Here is an 18881-nt window from a genome sequence, read left to right as displayed (position 1 = left end):
AGGAGGGAGACCAGTCAGTGGTGGCCCCACGGGGGTCTCGGGGCTCCTGGGTCCCCTAACCAAGCCTCCTCAGAGCCAACCCGGAGAAAACACAAACGCCCTGCCAGGCCAGCGCAGCTGCTGGACACGGCCCTCGGCGCCGCTCCAACCAGACCGCCACCGCTAAGCCCCTCCTTTCAAGAAACTCTGGGGCCGCCCCTGGAAGTGGCGGGGCGGAGGGACCCGAGGAGCGGCGCTTGGCGGCGATGGAGCCCAGCGGCCCGGGCACGGGGACCGGCGTGGAAGGCGCGGCGGGCGACCCGTACCAGCGACCAGCGCGGCGCACACAATGGCTGCTGAGCGCCCTGGCGCACCACTACGGGCTGGACCGAGGCGTGGAGAACGAGATCGTGGTGCTGGCCACGGGCCTGGACCAGTATCTACAGGAGGTCTTCCACCACCTGGACTGCCGAGGCGCCGGCCGCCTGCCCCGCGCCGACTTCCGCGCGCTCTGCGCGGTGCTGGGGCTGCGCACCGAGGAGGCTCCCGCCACCTGGGAGGCTGCCGGGGATACAGCCGCGGGAGACACGAACTCCGGGGATGTGATCGCTGGGGTGGCCACCGATGGGGACGCGGATGCGGAGGAGGAGGCGCGCCTGGCACTGCGCGCCGAGCCGCCTGAGCTCACCTTCCGCCAGTTCCACGCGCGCCTCTGCGGCTACTTTGGCACCCGCGCCGGGCCCCGTCTGCCCCGCGGCGCTCTCAGCGAGCACATCGAGACGCAGATCCGCCTGCGCCGTCCGCGCCGCCGCCGCCGAGCGCCCCATACGCCCGGCTCCGACGGCGGCCTGGACAGCGAACGCCTGGCGCGCTTGGAGGAAGAAAACAGCAGCCTGCGTGAGCTGGTGGAGGACCTGCGGGCCGCGCTGCAGAGCAGTGACGCGCGCTGCCTAGCACTGCAGGTGCACCTGGTCCCGGGGCGGAGGGTGACGACGGAATGGGGCGGGGGGTGGGGGGCATTTGACAGCGGGCTGGCTGCAGAGCCCCTGCTGTGCAGAGGAAGAGGACGGGGGGGGGGGGGGGCGCCGCGGGGGCGGGTGAAGGGCAGCCCTCCCCACTTCAGCCTACTTGCATCCTGTCCCTAGCCACCCCATTCCACTCCAACACACTCTAGTCCCCTCCCCTACTCACATCACACATTCCAGCCCCCTAAAACTCCAGTCCCTCAGAGAAAACCATTCCGCCAACACACACACACAGCCCATCTCATCCTGCCTCTCTGACCCAGCCGTGGACCCTCGCAGGAAACCTGGTCAGTCTCACACACACACACCTCCGGAGCTCTCCGCGGTGCCAGGATTCCAGGAGGCCTAGGAGATAAGGTGTGAGGAAGGCCTGTCCGCACCCTTAAGGAGCTAACGAGGTACACAGGCAGCTCGGTGCAGTCACTCAACGAACATTGGAGGGCCTCCCTCAGGGCCAGGCCTGGTGTGCCAATGCTAGATAGTGTCACTGTCGACCAGGCAGGTCTGGCCACTCAGCGCTGCGGGGGCCAGGCACTGAGAGAGGCATGGACCCAGCCCAGGCATCTGCAATTCAGTCAACAAACACTTGGGCGTTGTGCCCAGCCGTGTGTCAAAGGCCATGGGGGGCTGGGGGCCAGACGAGGACCAGACGGCCTCTGACCCAAGGGACCACAGGCTAGGAGGGAGCTGACGTTCTAGTAGCCCTGCCCGCTCCCCACACAGCCCGGGGTCACAGCCCTGAGGCGTAGAGAGAGGCCAGGGAGTGCGCAGGGGTGCAAGGTGCGGATTTCAGGGGCCACGGCCAGCGGGCATCGGAGAAGCCAAGTCCGGGGCGGGAAAGTACTGCCACTGTGTGGAGTAAGATCGTCCAGGATCATTAGTTCCCCAAGTATTTGCTGAGCACCTACTGTGTGCCAGGCCTGTTTTAGGCGCCGGACGCCCAGCAGTGAACACGGCAGAAGAAAACCGCACCCTCAAGGAGGCGGCTGCCTAGCAGCAGACAGCGAGGAGGGCCGGGAACGCCCACAGAGGGCTCCCCAGTCTAGGGCGTGGAGGAGCAAGAGGGAGCGGCGTGCCCTGAAGGCCGGAGGCGTACAGAGAAGAGTGCAGGCGTTTGGGACTCACTGGAACTGTGCAAACAACAGAATATGGGCTTTGTGCCTCAGTGGCCCGCATCCATTAAAAGGGAGTGACATGAGCTCCCGCCTCGGTAGAGTTAGGGCGAGGGTTAAATGAGTTCAGATGGGCCCAGGGCGGCGAGCACGAGCGCGAGAACCGTGCCGGGTTGCTTCGCTCACGCGCCCTGGGCCGGGTGGGGTCTGGCGCGAGGCGCTCACCGCCTGCCCTGCTGCCCTGTTCCGGCAGGTCGGCCTCTGGAAGAGCCAGGCGGGCGCCCAGGAGGCGGCGCACGGCGGGCCCGAGGCGGCGGCGGCGGCGGCGGCGCGGGAGCTGCGGCAGGCGCGGGGCGCGCTGACGGCAGTCGAGGCCCGCGCGGGTCGCCTGCGCCGGGGCCAGGCCGAGGTGCGGCGGCGCGCGGAGGAGGCCCGGCAGGCAGTGCTGCGCAGCCTGGCGCGCGTGCGCGAGCTCGAGGCGCTGGCGCGGCAGGTGCCCGGCCTGCAGCGCTGGGTGCGGCGGCTGGAGGGCGAGCTGCGGCGCTACAGGTGAGCCGGCGGCCCGGGTGCCCCAGATCAGCTCCCGTTCTCCTGAACCTCAGGTGCGCTTTCCTCCCCTCAACTCGTCCCCGTGTTGTTCACGTCTTCAGGGATTCACCCACCCATCCATCCGTGGGCCTGCTCACCCATAAAGCCCCTCCGTTTGCCTATTCGCTGGGGGTAATAGGATAGATTTGTTCTTACTTGTTCTTTGATCCGTGCAATAACAAAGATGATAACAGCTAACACTTACCGAGCACCTAAGGTGTGCCAGGCTCTGAGCTAAGCACTTAACCTGACTAAGCACTTAACCTCACTGAGTCCTCACAGCCACCGGACCTGTGAGGTAGGTACCGTTATGTCCCCATTCTCCAGGTGAGGAAACAGATGCGCAGTGATCCCTTGTGCTAGCTCCACCAGGGTAGGAAGCTGGGCTCGGGACCAAGGTTCAAGTCCTGGCAGGGCCTCTGACAGATGTGTGACTTTGGGCAAGTCACGGCCCCCCTCGGAGTCCCTGTTTCCTCTTGGATGGAACAGAGCTTGGGGCCCCTGCCTGCCAGGGAGGCTGTGAAGAGGCAGTGAGGCCCTGCCTGGCTCACTTAGGTGCTCGGTAAACAGAGCTCCCTCCCTTTCAAACCACAAGGCACCCGGCCTGCCTGCCTTCCACATTTACGGAGCACCAGCTCTGCACAGGGACTATGCCAGCCACAGGGGGTGTCATTCTGAACAAGCCATTCCGCAGTCCTCGCCCTGAGCAGCACTCGTGAGCGCGTGAGGTCCCCACGTGAGCGTATGTGTGGCAACAGCTGGCTGCCTGCTGTCAGGGCGAGCAGGGCCCTCGGCATGCCTGCTGCAGGCTCAGCCAGCGCCTGCACACCTGACCCGGGAGTGGAGTGCTGAGGGTGGGACGTTACCTGGCGAGATGGGCCGGGGAGGGGGGAGAGCGTGCTAGAAAACGGGAACAGTGTGGGCCAAGCGCAGAGGCAGGAGGGGCCTTGGCCCGGTCCAGCAGCCAAAACAGCAGCTGGAGGGGTAGAGCTGGAGAGGCAGGCCGAGGCCAGGCCAACCCCAATGGCTGTGACGAGGTCTTCGGCCTTTCCCTCGAGAGAGCATGAAGCCATGGGAAAGTTCTAGCAAGGGGGCGACAGGAACAGACTTGCACTGCAAAAAAATCACCCTGGCTACAGCTGTGACAAAGAGATGGAAGGAGAGGGGAAGGGCAGAAGACAGTGGGAGCCGGGCAAGAGGCGGCCGTCCGACTTCAGCCCGAAAGGCAGGCGGTCTGGCCCAGACTGGTGGGCAGGGCAGCCGGAAGGGGTGGCTCTGAACCTAGTTCCTCATCCGGGGGACCATGTCCTTGACTTTTGAGGTGCTCCCAGCGGGGAGACGAGGACGCACCACGGTGGAGAGAGGAGGCCGGCTCTGGGCTAGCCTTCTGCAGCTCCAAATGTTTGGATAGTCACTTCCTGTTTGCATAGCGATCGGCCAAAGAGCAGGGCCCGTTGGCTCGAGGCCCGTATCCCGCCTTGGAACTTTCTCCAAGAGGAGAAATAAAGGGTCTCTTCTTTCTTTTGCTCTTAAGTAATTGTCACAGCGTGATTGTAAAAATAACTCCAAACATTGGGATAGCTCTTTACAGGAGAAAAAGTGGATCCATACTCAACACAGTATTTAATCCTCACAAGGACTGTTCAAGGGAGAGGTTTTATCCCCATCTTACAGGTTGTGGGAAGTGAGGCTCCGAGAAGTTAAGTGACGTACCCAAGGCCACACAGCCAGAAAGTGGAAAAGGAAGGTCTGTCTGCCCCCACAGCCTGTGTTCTTTCTGTCTTTCCACTTTACCTTTTTTGTTGCCGCCTCATGGTTACAAGATGGCTGCTGCACCTCCAGGCCTCATATCTGCTGTCCAGGCATAAGAAGGACCAGTGATATTGGGGGTGGGAAGGATTTTCTTCTAGTGAGCTTTGCCATTCTATTCAGGGAGAGGCTGCCCCACCTTCTCCCACCAGAACTTGTACCTCCATCAACTTGGCCAGAACTGCGTCACGTGGCTGCCCCTACCTGCAAGAGAGTCTGGTGATATTGATGCCCCAAACAAACCTGAGGCTCTCTTAGGAAGGAAAAAGGGAGCAGATATTGCAGAGGCTCCAAAGGAGATGCCCACTGAATGAGGAAACCAAGGACCAGAGAGTGACCTTCACACGGTGATTAGGGGATGGTTGTCACTCGCTTCCCTGTCCCTAAACCTCACCCAGCCCCAGAAGCAAACCTCCTCTCCCCGTTTTCTGTAGTCAGAGCTTGCAGGTTTGTGGGCTGACTTGCCCCCAAAGCTCTCCCTCTTTGGAGAAAGGAAAGGGGAGGGGATAGGACAGTTGAGAACACTAGTCACATAGCCAAGCTTGACGGATGCAGAGCTCAGCTGAGCTTCCCAACCCTAAATCAAACCTCCTTCCCCTTCTCTGCCACCTCCTCAAGGGCAACCTCAGCAACTCTCTTCCTCATTGCTCAGACTTCTATTTAGTTCTTTCCCAAACCTGCACCTTCTTTTCCCTCCCACTCAGTCCTTTGCTGTGGGTTCTACCCAGTCCTTTCCCCGTTTCTCAGGTAAACCTCCTCCTGTCACGTCTCTTTGGGGGTGCTGTAACCCCGAGCTTGCCCAGCTCTTCCCGTCGTGATGATGAGTTCCCAGTGTGCTCTGTGGTTGCTGCCCATGAGCCTAGCTTTAGCAGAAGCCAGGATCCTGGAGGGTCCCCCTGATCTCCAGGGTCATGGAGCTCGCCCTCTGCCTCAACCAGGGCCTGATTCTGGGCTGGTTTCTAAACGCGTTTCCTAGCTCAGAGTTTCTCACTACACAGGCGGGGAGAAGTTGAGCTCCACTCCTTAGGATAACACCCCACGGTCAGTCAGCAGGGTTTTCCTCGCCTCTGTCTGTGGATGAGACGGCCCTGGATGGCCCCGGGCTTCCTGCAGCGGCCTCCCTGTCTTCACTCAGCACGCAGGGTCTCCTGCCCCTTCCCCACTTGGGCCTCAGAACCCAAGTCCTGACCCCTCAGGGGCAATTCAGCTCCATCTCCTGTTCCCACACAAGCTGGGCATCTTACCTTTTTGTTTTTGACCTTGACTGGATTATTTTAAATGGTTATATTCTATCCAGCACTTCTGTGTGTTTGTACATAGAAAGAGAGCTTCCCATAGCACCTCAATCCACCATCCTGACCAGGAACCTAAGAGAACAGACAGTAAATATTTAAGCCATTGGAAACGCTCATGTATTCGTTCCACGTTTTCTAAGCACCTTCTATGGACAAAGCCCTGTGCGGATACCTGGGTACACAGAACTGGTACAGGCATGCCCACTGCCCTCTGAGGGTCTCCTGGGCCCGAGGGGAACAGGCCATGAACACACATGTTGGGACACAAACATGCTTCGTGCAGAGGGGCCCCAAGAGAGCAACTGCTGCTTTCAGAACCATGGGAGTCCTGGATCAGATACAAGGATTCCACATGTCAACGTGACCTGCAGCCTCCTGGAGCTGGGCAAAGACCCTGGGCTCACCCAGCCAGCCCAGTCTGCGGAGGATTACCCGGTCCACCACAACCTCATCAGCTTCTGCTTCCCACGGCTGGTCTCCTGGGTCCACCTCATCCCAGATGGGAGACTCAACTCCTCCAAATCGCACAAGAGAGTCCCTCCTCCCGGCACATTTGTGAGCACAGTAACCCTGACAGATGATCCAGAGGGGAAGACGCAGATTACATTGCAATGATGCAAATAGTTTCATCTGGAATACTTGACGTCACGATTTATATAGTGTCATTTAACCTCTGCCCCCATCCATCTAGAGTGTTTCCCTGTCACTTCTCCCAAACTACACCCAAACCCTCTCCACCCTTCTCTCCTCTGTTTTCTCTTTCTTCCTATCAGCCAAGTCTCTTAGATGAGTGCCAGAAAGCCTGACTCAAACTGACTTGCTTAAAAAAGCTGGCTCTCAGTAAAGTTTAAGCATGTCCAGCTTCAGGCATGGCTGGATCCAGGTACTCAAACAATGTCACCAGGATATGGAAGCTCTGCTTCACTCTCAGGCAAGTTCTCTCCCCTGGTAGCCTCTGGGGCACTTACATCTCGAAAGGTCACCTCTTGTCTGAGCTATCCCACTGGAGTGCCAGGCTGAGCCTCAACGGACAAACCTGGAAACATGTTCATCCCAGAACCCATCAGGGGGCCGGGATGATTAGATGCTCTGATTGACCAAACTTTTAGTCACTTACCCACCAAACATATACAAACCCACAGCCAACCCTGTCAAACTCTGAGACTGAGATCCTCCCAGGAGAATCACTGGAGCACGTATCCCAGGCATGTTAAATAACACACACCCCTGCCTTTGCTCCTCTCGGGAAGCCACAGCCCAAATCCCCTTTCTTGTCTCGGGAACAGCCCACCTGTGGCAACTGGAGAATCTCTGAGTGGAGGGCCCGGAAGGAAGCCTGCTTAAACGCAGGACAGGCTTGTCTCAGAGTCAGCTCTCCCAGGCTGCTGAATGCTTTGGGGTAGCTGGGGGCACTCTGCACCGTCACCAACCTCGCCTGTCTCAGTGCTTCAGGACCTGCTGGGAGGATGGGCCCAAAGGATCCGGATTACTGGCCTCCTGGCCCAGCCCGTGAGCCCTCCTAGGGAAGCACGATGTCTTGACGTTGTTTGGCCCAGCAGCAGGCCCAGGGCTCCCAGTAAGATGGTGAATGAACAAGTGAACGGACCAACAAGCATATGGATGGATGCAGCCTCAAGAACGTCTTGGCAGAAAGGGCATGGGCGTGCGGGAGTCCAGCACCAGGCGAGCCCTGAGTGGTCCAATGGCCTGATCCTGCTTCGAGGGGAACCATCCTCCACCCGGTGACTAGATTCTCTTGAAGCCCCGTGTCTCAGCCATTTCTCTGCCCTGCCGCCCCTTGCTCTGCGCCACGGAGGAGAAGCTGGGCCTTTAAGACACCTGGGCAGCTGCCTGGGGCCAGCACTGCTGGGCAGGGGCTGGGCTCCAACGCCCAGAAGACAGAAAAGCTAGCTCAGCTGGAGCCGGAGGAGGGGCCGCCTCTGTGGCTTTGTGTCTTGTCTGGGAAGGATGAAAAGGCTGGGATGGATGGGGGGGAGGGAGGCGTAGGGCAGCTCACTGGGCCGGCCACCATGCTGAGGACACAAAGATGAGGCCTTGGAGGGCCACCTCTTTTCTTCCGCCCCAGTGCAGCAGCCCGGCCTGATGGGGGGGTGGGCGCAGAGTCAGTGGGTCAGGAGGGAAGCAGACGGGCGGGGGCCGCCATCTGGAGCTGGGGGGCGGCTGGCTGCGGATTCCTTTATCCTTAGAAGTGAGCGTGTGGGTGGCCGCTAGTGGGAATTGAGGCCTTTGTCCAGGGGACAATACCCCGGGCTCACAAAGGGACACTGCTGGCCCAGCACCTGCTGCAGGCCCACCCGGGCCGTTGAGATGCAGAGGGGGGCTCGGTGGGTGGAGGGCCGAGCTCGGGAGGCCCGGCCCAACCTGGGCTTGAATCCCAGCTTTTCCATATCTTTACGGCGGGACCTTGAGCTGGCCCCTCCCCCTGTGCCTCAGTTACCTCATCTGTGAAGTGGGGTGGGGCCCTGTTGCCCTGGACGTGTGTGTTCAGTGATGTGGGGGCAGGGAGGTGCAGGCTGAGCAGGCAGCTCTGGTCTCAGACCTGCCTCAGTCATTTTTTCTTTAAATAAATTTATTTATTTATTTACTGTTTCTGGCTGCGTTGGGTCTTCGTTGCTGCGTGCGGGCTTTCTCTAGTTGCGGCGAGCGGGGGCTACTCTTTGTTGCGGTGCGCGGGCTTCTCATTGCAGTGGCTTCTCTTGTTCCGGAGCATGGGCTCTAGACGCACAGGCTTCAGTAGCTGTGGGACATGGGCTCAGTAGTTGTGGCTTGCGGGCTCTAGAGCGCAGGCTCAGTAGTTGTGGCGCACAGGCCCAGCCGCTCCGCGGCATGTGGGATCTTCCCGGACCAGGGCTCAAACCCGTGTCCCCTGCGTTGGCAGGTGGATTCTTAACCACTGTGCCACCAGGGGAGCCCATGTCTCAGTCATTTTTGCTTCTGTGAGCCTCCTTTTTCCTCATCTGTAAAATGAGGGTGACAAGAATAATAATGATTATTATATTCACCTCATAGGGAATTTGAAGATAAAATGCTAATATGTACAAAGCACCTAGAATAACGCTTAGCCTTGAGAAAACTCTCGACGAATGCTGGAGATTATTATTTTATTTATCCCTTATCACAGTACCCCCCATAAATAGTAATGGTAGTGGTCGTTGGTGTTGCTGATATGAACAGAGTCTGGCCCCAGAGAACCCTATGTGTGTGACGACCGCCACAAGGAGTGGACAGTGTCAGCTGAGTGTCAGGGTCCTACCGGAATTGCACAGTGTGGGCAAGCACAGGACCCTGACCCCAGCGTGAGTGACGATGGCTAGGGCATCTCTCGGGGGAATGCCATCATCTGAGCTGGGTGTTGAAGGATGAGTAGGAGTTTTCTGAGGTATCGCAGATTCAGGTTGCCGTGAGTGCAAAGGCTTGGAGGTGTGAAGGCCTTGGTGCCTCTTGGGAACAGGAAGACATATTGTGGCTGGGGGGTTTGAGGTGGAAAGTGGCAGGAAAGGAAGCTGGAAGGGCAGGCGAGGATGGCGAAGGGCCCTGAGCACCAGGCTGAGGCACGAGGCCTTCACCCCAGAGAACGAGGGAGACAGAGAAGGGCTTGAAACAGAAGTGAAGTGATCACTTTGAGCTTCAGAGCAACGCTTCAGGCTGCCTGTGAAGGACAAATGGGCAGGAGGGAAGGTGAGAGGCAAGGAGGCTGGTGAGGAGACCATTTCTGGGTCCAGCGCCTGAGAAGGGACGGACCACCAGCCCCACACCTGGAGGCCTTACCTGGAGCTGGGCAGAGCCTCAACCTGCCATTCTCCATTCTAGGTCAGAGCCTTCCTCAAGGACAGCACCTTAGGATTTGCAGGGTGAAACAGGCATTAGAGCCACAGGCAGCAGCCAGGTTGACAAGGGGGACCTACCTCTGGGTGGAGGAGCCAGCAAGGGGTCACCCAGAGCCAGCCGTGGTGTCCTCACCTCGTGCTGGGTTGGGGAGAGCAAACACGAGTGGCTTTCACCCTAGCGTAACAGAGCACTCCGATGTGTTGTGGGCACGTTATGCGCTGCGGACTGGATGGTGAGCCAGGACCTCAGGGGTCAGTGGGAGTGAGAACCGTGCCTCGAGAATCTTACCTGGTCACGTTCACAGTCACGGACCCCCAGGAGCCCAGTTCAGCAAAGGATCCCACTGCGTACAGGCTGAGGAGGGGGATGTCAGGTGACTGTGGTTCCTCCTGAGTCCTCAGGGTCCGGCCGGGACCGATGGGGGATTACCGGACCTTTTATCCCCCTGCTACGTCACCCTGAAATTGCAGCCAGAGTTTGCTAAGAAGCCACACCGCCTGGACCTAAACTCAAGTCCCACCTACAATTTCTCGCTGCATCCCCGACACCTCTAGCTCCACTGGCCACAGGTTACCCACTACGGCCAGTATGGCACGTGGGCGGTCACACCACACCTGCGTAAAGATGACCTTCCAGGGGCAGCTGGGAAGACATCTCTAGCGGTGGGTTCATCAGTTGGGGATGCCCTTCCGCCGAAAGTTACAGGAACTCACCTAACAGTGCTTGGAACACACTGGGGTTTGGGTTTCATTGTCTGCTCCTGACCAGAAGCCCGGGGCGGGCTCTGTGATGAGTCTTTGCGATGTGCCTCAGAAACGTGGCCTCCACACGCTATTAAAGGCAGAAAGCACAGGACATCTGTTTGTTTCTATCCAGAAAAGCAAGGCCCGCCCAGAAACCACAAGTGCGCGTCTGTGTGAGCCCAACAGCCAGGGCGGGGCCCCAGAGGGCATCGGAGCCCGGGGGAATGAGTGCAGGCAGTGCCGGGGGAGGAGCCGGGGACCACCTGTTGAGTTGTTCGATCGATAGAGTCCCTCCCTGAGGTGATCTGGCCAAGGTCACCCAGGCAGTCAGGGCATAGCCCAGGCTGGACTCAGTCCTCAGGGGCCCAAGAGTCCTGGGCTCTCGCGCTGCTTCCGTCGGGGCTCGGGAACAGGCCTCGGCTCTGTGCCTTCGAGGTTAGTTGGGGATGCTCTGAGACCCTACGTTTGCGAGCCCTGCTTTCCCAGTTCCAAGCCAGGCGGGTGGCCTCAGGCACACAGAGAGGTGACAAGAGGACCAAGATATCGGTTTCCCAGGTCAGGGGCAGCCGCACAGGACCCGGGGTGGCCTGAAGTACCAGACCAGTCGGTCGCCTTTGGCCACTGCCTGCTTTATCCATCTTCTTTGGTGCCTTGACCCTTCTTGAGAGGCTCTGACTCTACCTGTTTTTGCCTCCGTTTGCTCATCTGGAAAATGAGGTTAGTTTTAGTGCCTACATCATAGGCAAGACTTAAGTGAGATAACGTGTAAAAAGCACTTCGACTTGTGCCTGGCACACAGTAAGTCGTCCACCAATTTCATTGTCATCAGTTGGCGCTTACCTGCAGGGAGCAGACTTTAAATCCCGTGCCACCAGCACTGTCCATCCATCCCGAACCTCTGCTTGTCCCTGCTTGGTTTCACGCACTCCGGCTCCACATGGGAGGGGACAGGCTGCAGTGACCCCAGATCCGTAACTTTCCAAATTCAGTGACCTGCATACTGCTTCCCAGCACCTGCAGATAAAGTCTCAGGGAAGAACGCTGCCCAGCCCAGCCTGGGTGACAGGCCACGTCTAGGCCATCACTGTGGCCAGGGCGCTAGGATACGCCAGCCAGCCAGACCTAGGACGCACGCTCAACCCTGTGGTCTGGGAGAGGTGGATGCCAGGTAGGGGGCGGGACAGTTCCTGAAAGCAAAGTGGGTGCTATTATCAGGAGACAGGAGGAGGATGCCATGAGACAAAAGCAACAGACTCCACCTCGTGACCTTCCTCTTAGAAGTGAGAATCCAAGACGAGTGAAGGCTGCAGCGTGGCACCAAGCAAAGGGAAGATGAAAAAGGGGATGCTTGGGCCTCCGAGCCCAGGATTAGCACCAATCCCTCTACTGGAGTAACCCAATAGAATGAGAATTTCTTTCCCAGTAGCTCCAAGAAAATCCTTAGATTAACTCTTGATTATCCTGACATGGGTCACGCCCATCCCTGAACCAATCAGTGGTACCAGGGATGCTGGAATATGCTGACTGGCTAAGTTGGCGGGGTGTCATGTGACTACTCTGGACCAATCACTGCCACTCTGGTTCACAGGACCTGGGTCTCACGGATGGATTGAAGGAGAGGTGGCTTCTGCAAAGAACAGCAGTCCCTCTCGACTGGGAGCTCCTGTGGGCAGCAATGGCGCCCAATGCCCCTCCTTTCTGCCCCTGCGGCCATTGCTGGGCAGAGGGCCTGCCCCAGAAAGGCAGGTGTTTCCTCCTGACCGGGCAGGTGCACGGACCATGGGAAACGCCTGAGGCTCCCATCACCTGCCCTGAATCCTCCTGAGAGGACGGGGGTGACTTAGAGAAGGCTGGAGCCGCCGACATCAGAGACCCTGAAGCGGGGAGGGGACAGAGATTCTCTGTGGGGTCTCTTCACAATTTTCTGTCAGAGTTAACCACTGACTGTTCTTTATCCAACCACATTTTGTCACATGCCCAGAGTGCCGTGCTGCCCTGGGTCCAAGGGAAACAGCCATGAACGAGGCAAGGTCCCTGCCCTCATGGAGCTGACGTCCTGGGGGGAGACCGCTGACCAATAGGTGACAGTACATGGGATGAATAAGGGGAGGGCACGGTGGAGGTGGCTGCTTTGCTACAGTGTGTTAGTGGCAGTGTATTAGTCAGCTCGGGCTGCGTGACAAATACCACGGTCTGGGCGGCATCAACCACAGGTGGGCACCGTCTCGCAGTTCTGGAGGCCGGAAGTCCAAGATCAAGGTGTGGGCAGCAGTGGTTTCCCCTGAGGCCTCTCTCCTTGGCCTGGAGACGGCCGTCTCTTCCCTGCGTCCTCACACAGTCATTCCTCCATGCATGTCTGTGTCCTAACCTCCTCTTGTTACAAGGAGACCAGTCACATTGGATGAGGGCCACCCTAGGACCTCATTTTTACTTAATCACCTCTTTAAAGGCCCCGTCTCCAAATACAGTAATCCAGTCACATCCTGAGATACCTGGGCTGAGGGCCTCCTTGCCATGACCGTGGCCCTGAGAGATGGGGCCCCCACTCTGGCCCCAGCTTCCTCCACTCTGCCCGCTGTGCACCCCTCCAGCCATGTTGACCTCTCTGCTCCTTGAACCCCAAACCCCTCCCTGGTCCACTTCAGGCACAGGGTTCCCCGACTGCTCCCAGGCAGCTTCTGACTAATTCGCATCCACCCAGCTGTCTTGGCTACATCCCATGACATCTTCAGAGGCCGCGGCCCGGCCAGCCTGCTTCCCTGTCATCTCTCACAGCCTCTGGCCTTATTTTTGTTGTGACTTCACCGGGGTCCATGTCGCCCAGGGGAAGGGAGGCTCCAGGAGGTCGGGCCATTCTGGTAAGTACAGTGTCTCCGGCACACAGTTCATCTGTGGGATGAACTGCAGAGCCAGATTAGCAGCTCGGACTGTGGGGGGCCTGCTCAGACACCCCCTTGCACCCACCCCCCAGTAGAGGTGGTGCCCCGCATTCAGGTAGGGACCAGAAACGAGGAACAGTCAGAAAGGCTTCCCAGGCCCCGAGGCCTGTCTGCACACTCCCCTCTTCAGGATTTATTTTCGGCTCTTCCTCCAAGGCCCCCCCTCAAGCTCTTCTTCCTACTGTTGTTCTTTTGTTTTCACACACCCGTCTCTGTTTCCTGCGAGCCTTCACTCAGGAAACGCCACACAGCAAAGGCAGCCGGTGTGCGAGCCTCCAGGACCTCTGGCTGCCTGGCGACCCCACTCCTGGCCAGCCCTGGCCAGGCCCTGCATGTCCTGTCTGCCCTGCAGCTTCCCAAAGCTCGGGGGCTACTGGGTGTCAGAGGATTGAATGCAGAGAGGGAAGCAAATGAGAGTAACGTCTTCTATCCATTTCAGAAAAGGCTGAATGCAGGGGTGTGATGGTTTCTGGCTGGGTCACCTTGCTGAGTTACTTGGTTCCAGCCCAAGTCATTCAAGCACTAACCTACGGTTGCCTTGAGGCATTTTACATATGAATTAAAGTCTTTAACCAGTTGACTCTGAGTAAGCGAGATGATCCTGGTTAATCTGGGTGAGTCCCATTTAATCACTTGCTAGACCTTAAAGCAAGGCTGACGGCTTCCCTGAAACCAAGAGGTTCCGCCTGTGGACACAGTTTCTGCTGTGCCCAAGGGTCTAGGCCGCCTGTGCGCTCCCCTGCCTCTGGATTTCAGACTCGCTGAGCACAGAGGCCACTTCCTGGTTACAAAGCTCTTGAGACAGCACTGTAGCTATAGACGTGAATGTAGATGGGCATCCCCTACTGGTCCCACTTCTCTGGGTGAACCCTGACTCAACCAGGGGTTGAGGCAGGAGGGAACAGAGGCCAGCGTTTCTGTGCACCTGTGGTTATGATGCACTGCACTAACGACTTCACATACACAACCTCATTTAACCCCCAAGCAGTGCTGTGAAGTGTTTATCAGTGACAGTGCTTTAGGCTGCAAGTAACAGAAAACTCAACTCACAATGGATTAAACCACAGGGACATTGATAATCCTGCATGAGAAGTCCAGGGGACAGCAGCTCAGTGATGTTTGCAAGGACCCAATTCTCCATCTTTCGACTCTTAGCCTGTCATCTTGGCCTATCAGCAAAGGCCCCTCATGGTCACAAGATAGCTGCCATGGCCCAGGCATCACTGTCACATCCAGAGACAGAAAAATAACGTCCTTCTTCAACTTCTCTGTTCCCAGAGACCCTCCTGGAAGACCTCCCCTCATCTCTCATTGGCCAGGATCACATCACATGCCTGTTCCTAAACCAATCCTTGGCAAAAGGAAGGAATAATCATGATCAGCTTAAACCAATCAGATCTCCTGTCTGGAAGCACTTGGCCACTCAGTGCCTGGGAAGCACTTGGCCACTCAGTGCCTGACGGAATAATTGAGATTGTGCCAACAAGACAGATGGGGTGTGATTGTTTGGGTTGCTGTATTTGGTTCCTAGCAACCATAACAAATTACGACAAACGGAGGCACTCAAAACAACATCCACTTATGATCTCACATTCTGCAGGCCAGAAGTCCAGGCAGGCTTGCCCGGGTTCTCTGCCTAGGCTCCCACAAGGCTGAAATTAAGGTGCTGTTGACCTTGAGCTGAGGGGAAGAACCTGTTTCCAAGCTCACCCAGGGGCTGACAGAATTCAGATCCTTGTGGTTGTAGGACTGAGATCCCCATCCCTTGCTGACTGTCAGCAGGGGTCGCTCTCTACATGCCATCTCCTGTGTCCCTGTTCATCCTCTAACCAGCAACGACCCAAGTCCTTCTCACACTTCACATTTCCCTAACTTCCTCTTCTGCACCAGCCAAGAAAGTTCTCTGCTTTTAAAGGGACACGTGTGATGAGGTGACACAGCTTAAGGTCAGCTGTCCCATATAACATAACACCATCCCAGCAGTGATACCTCACCACATTCACAGGCTGCAGGAATTAGGGTGTGGGATCTTGGGGGGTCATTCCTAGAAATTCTGCTCCTGCACCGGCTGGGTCTGCCCTCCCTTGCTTTCTGCCCAAGCCTGGCCCTCCAAGCTGCCCATCGACTCTGTTAGCTCCTGGGTGTCCTGCCCACCAATTCCTTTCCTGCTTCAATGATGGTTTCTGTTGTTACAACCGTGAACCACTGGCTTGGGTACAGCCTCGAACAACTCACTTCTCCTTTCTTTCCAATGAAGTGTCTGTCCTGCTGTGGCAGCACCATGGCTACTGTGCGGGCGGGCAGAATTTCTAGGAATGACCCCGGAGATCCCACACCCTAATCCCTGCAGCCTGTGAATGTGGTGAGAACAAGCTATCTCCATGGGAGCAATATCTCCCCCAGAGACGTTCTGGAAATTTGTGGGGAGCGACTGTTTGTTTCAGTGACTAGGAGGACGGTGCTGCCAGCACTTGGGGGTGGATTCCAGGGATACAGGCCTCCAGGTAGGCCCTGTACGACCCACCAGGACTGCCTTGTACCCCACATGACTTCCAAATGCCCTGCTGTGTGTTCGTTCTGCGAAAAACTTGCTTTCACTGCAATTATCTGAGCCTAGGTCCTAAGTCTGCTTTCCATACAAACACAGTTTTTTTGCACAGGTTTAATATGCAAAGAATTTTGCAAGAATGCAATGCAGTGTGAGTTGAGGGAAGGTTATACTTTGACTTGTCTGGAATTTTCCAAGGGTGGCTCATCATTGCGTAACCACATCACAGATGATAGCAACATTTGTGAAGCTTTACCAGCTGGTAAGGAGTTCCTGTGTCCACTGGCATTCATTACTCTGCGTCCCAGGGAGTCTGCATATCTGTCTATCTGTCTGTCCATCTGTCCCTCCACCATCTATCTGAATATCTTTTCCTAGTCCTTATTTCAAAATGTCAACTATAGGGAAAGAGTGTCAACAACATTCCACTGAACATTACCTTACCTCTCTCAAATTCAAACTTAGCCATTATAGTTTTAAGCATCTGAAATTTTCTTTATATCTGAGCATTTACTTATTGAAATGTATGTTATAAAATTCCTTTCTCCTTTAAATCACAAGGCATCACATTAATTTCTTCAAAGTGTATGTAAAGACAGGGTCTATTAGCTCATTTAGGGATAGCACAGGAATGTTATAAAAAGAGGGTGTCAGTATGTTAGCGGTGGGGTCCTCTGCTGTGCAGGGGATAGAACGAGTGGCTGAGGGACACGGCAAGAGCTTGGCTCCGACAGTGCCCACAGCTTATGACGTGCTGCTGTCCAAGCGTTTGCCAAATTTCAGACACTCTCCCAGGAGCTGTGTCACCTTTAACCATACCTGCAGAGCACCCGTATTGTTATCCTTTAGTTACTATTTTTCCTTAAATCATCTCACTCTTTTTACTTAATTTAAAAGGAAGTTTTATCGCTGTCATAAACATAAAACTAAAATGGTTCATTAATTGTCTTTAGTACACATTATACTAAATACTTAACTGTGTAACACACACACACACACACACACACACACACACACACACACACACTCACACAACCTGTTCATCCGAATGCCACCTAAAATCCCCTTGAATACTAAACGGAGGCAGGAGCTCCCCGTGTTTAAAAGTACCGTTATTTCTTTTCATCTTCATGGGACCCCAGGGCCCATCAGTGTTTACTGGTGAATGAAGAGAGGATTGAGATGGAGGCCGGGGGGCAGGGGCAGTTGCGGAGCGTCACATCGCAAAGCCACGGTCCTGTGGGGTGGAACCCAGATTAGGCAGCTCCCGAGAACCCCCCTTTGCATCGCAGAACCAAGGGAGGCTATGTCCGTCGGAGGCCTGGAGCTGGGCGTGAGCTGCCAGGGCTGGAAGGAGTAGAGGGGAACATCTGGCCCTTGTCAGATCGTGTTGGCCACCGGGCTCCAGCAGGAAGAAGGCGTCAGAGGGAGGCTCACTCGGGGCTCAGGGCGGCACCCAGAGGTGCATAGCTGGAGGGAACGCCCTGCTGGCTCAAGGACGTGGTCTGTCCGGGCGTGAGGGGACCGTGGGCTGCCGCGGGCCCGCCTCTCCCCAGGAGGGCCTGCAGCTGAGAGGGAGGTGCTCCGCTGTGCCTGTGGGGTGACAGGTGTCTCTGCAGGTCCCCCAGCCCCTCCGTGCCCCCAGAGGAGAGTGGCCCGAGGTGGGCAGGGGGTGGACGTGGGGTCACAGGCCAGCGAGGGCCTCTGCCGGCCTTTGCAGTCCTGGTTGTCTCAGGTCCTGGGCTGACCGGGTGAATCTCTAACTCCCCTTAGCCACCCTCTCTTTTTAACAAAGAAAGAACAGCCTGAAAACAGGATCTAGCTAGAACTGGCTGTTTTGTTGTCTTTGTTTTTCTGGTTACCTTCTATTTATGGCAAGAGACAGTGGCTTTTTACTCTTGGTGATAATGTTTCCTATGAAAGGAAATCTGTATTAGTCAACAATAGGGCCAGTGACCCAAAATGCCTGCAGTTTGGGAAGGTCTTCCTCACCCTCTCACCTGGAGGGTCCACCCCTCTGTCAGCCCCCATCCATGGGACTCGGCAGTGATGGGGATGGGACTCGCCCCCGGTTTGTGGCTCCAAAGCTAGCGCTCTCCTGTCTTTCTGGAACAATCCAAGAACAGAGGGACAGGAGGAGCTGGAATCCCCCCCGGGGCGCTGGGCTTGTCCTCGCCTGACCTGCCCTCCCTCCCGCTAGTCACCGTGAACTGCTGCCAGTGGTGTCATTCATCCGTTCCCGCATTCATCGTTCAACAAACCTTGACGGGCCACTCTGTCCTGTGCTGGCTGCCCTCCAGGAAACGCCGTCTGATGGGGGAAACACAGCACAACAGCCGCTGGAGACCGTGGGAGCTCAGGGCATCCAGGTAGGGAGGCAAGTTCTGAAAGGAAGCAACATTTGTGTCGGGGACCCGGCAGGTGGGTGGTTGAAGGACCAGCAGGGTTTTCCAGGCAGAACTAGCTCGGGATGGGTACACACTGCAGCTCGAGGGATCTGTGCGGTCTCAGCAAGTTTCCCCAGCTCTGGACGTCAGTTTTCTCATCTGTGAAATGGTAGGAATGAGAATAAGTTTTTCTTAGGGCTGCTGGGAGGAATAGATGACTTTTTTCATTAAAACACTCAGAGCGTACATACTATCTATAAAATAAATAGGTAAGCAACAAGGACCTACTGTAGAGCACAGGGGACTCTACTCAGTGTCTTGTAATAACCTATGCAGGAAAAGAATCTGAAAAAGAATATGTGTGTGTGTGTGTGTGTGTGTGTGTGTGTATACACACACACACAAGTATAATTGAATCACTTTGCGGTACACTTGAAACTAATATAACGTAATTTAACTATACTTCAATTTTAAAAAATTAAATCTGTATATATAAGGGAAAAAAGCACTCAGAGCAGCGTCTGAGACACAGTAAGGTGCTGGCCGTGGTCATCACGTACAAGGACCTAGAGGGCAACGCGCCGGAGGGTCTGTGGGTCTGGCTCTG

General features: G+C 56.5%; 1 protein-coding gene and 2 long non-coding RNA genes across 3 annotated transcripts in view; 1 reads left to right on the top strand and 2 right to left on the bottom strand.

Moving 5' to 3' along the window:
* The first annotated feature begins 245 nt into the window (after window positions 1-245).
* Window positions 246-18881, top strand: part of EFCC1 (EF-hand and coiled-coil domain containing 1) — a 33128-nt gene continuing 14492 nt past the window's right edge. Inside the window, exons 1-2 of the mRNA XM_060161035.1 lie at window positions 246-941; window positions 2370-2665. Of these exons, the coding sequence (XP_060017018.1) occupies window positions 246-941; window positions 2370-2665 (992 nt within the window). The remainder of the gene's footprint in view (window positions 942-2369; window positions 2666-18881) is intronic.
* On the bottom strand, window positions 4315-8761 carry LOC132526743 (uncharacterized). The gene is made up of 3 exons (XR_009542681.1): window positions 7100-8761; window positions 5758-5880; window positions 4315-4717 (listed from the first exon to the last, which is right to left on the bottom strand). It is a non-coding gene; the product is annotated as an uncharacterized LOC132526743 (long non-coding RNA).
* LOC132526742 (uncharacterized) lies at window positions 9093-18403 on the bottom strand. Its single transcript, XR_009542680.1, has 5 exons — window positions 18149-18403; window positions 11241-11414; window positions 10371-11105; window positions 9946-10115; window positions 9093-9665 (listed from the first exon to the last, which is right to left on the bottom strand). It is a non-coding gene; the product is annotated as an uncharacterized LOC132526742 (long non-coding RNA).

This window comes from Lagenorhynchus albirostris, chromosome 10, assembly GCF_949774975.1.
Source record: "Lagenorhynchus albirostris chromosome 10, mLagAlb1.1, whole genome shotgun sequence".
NCBI classification, from domain to species: Eukaryota; Metazoa; Chordata; class Mammalia; order Artiodactyla; family Delphinidae; genus Lagenorhynchus; species Lagenorhynchus albirostris.
This window is presented reverse-complemented; position numbering and strand designations above follow the sequence as displayed.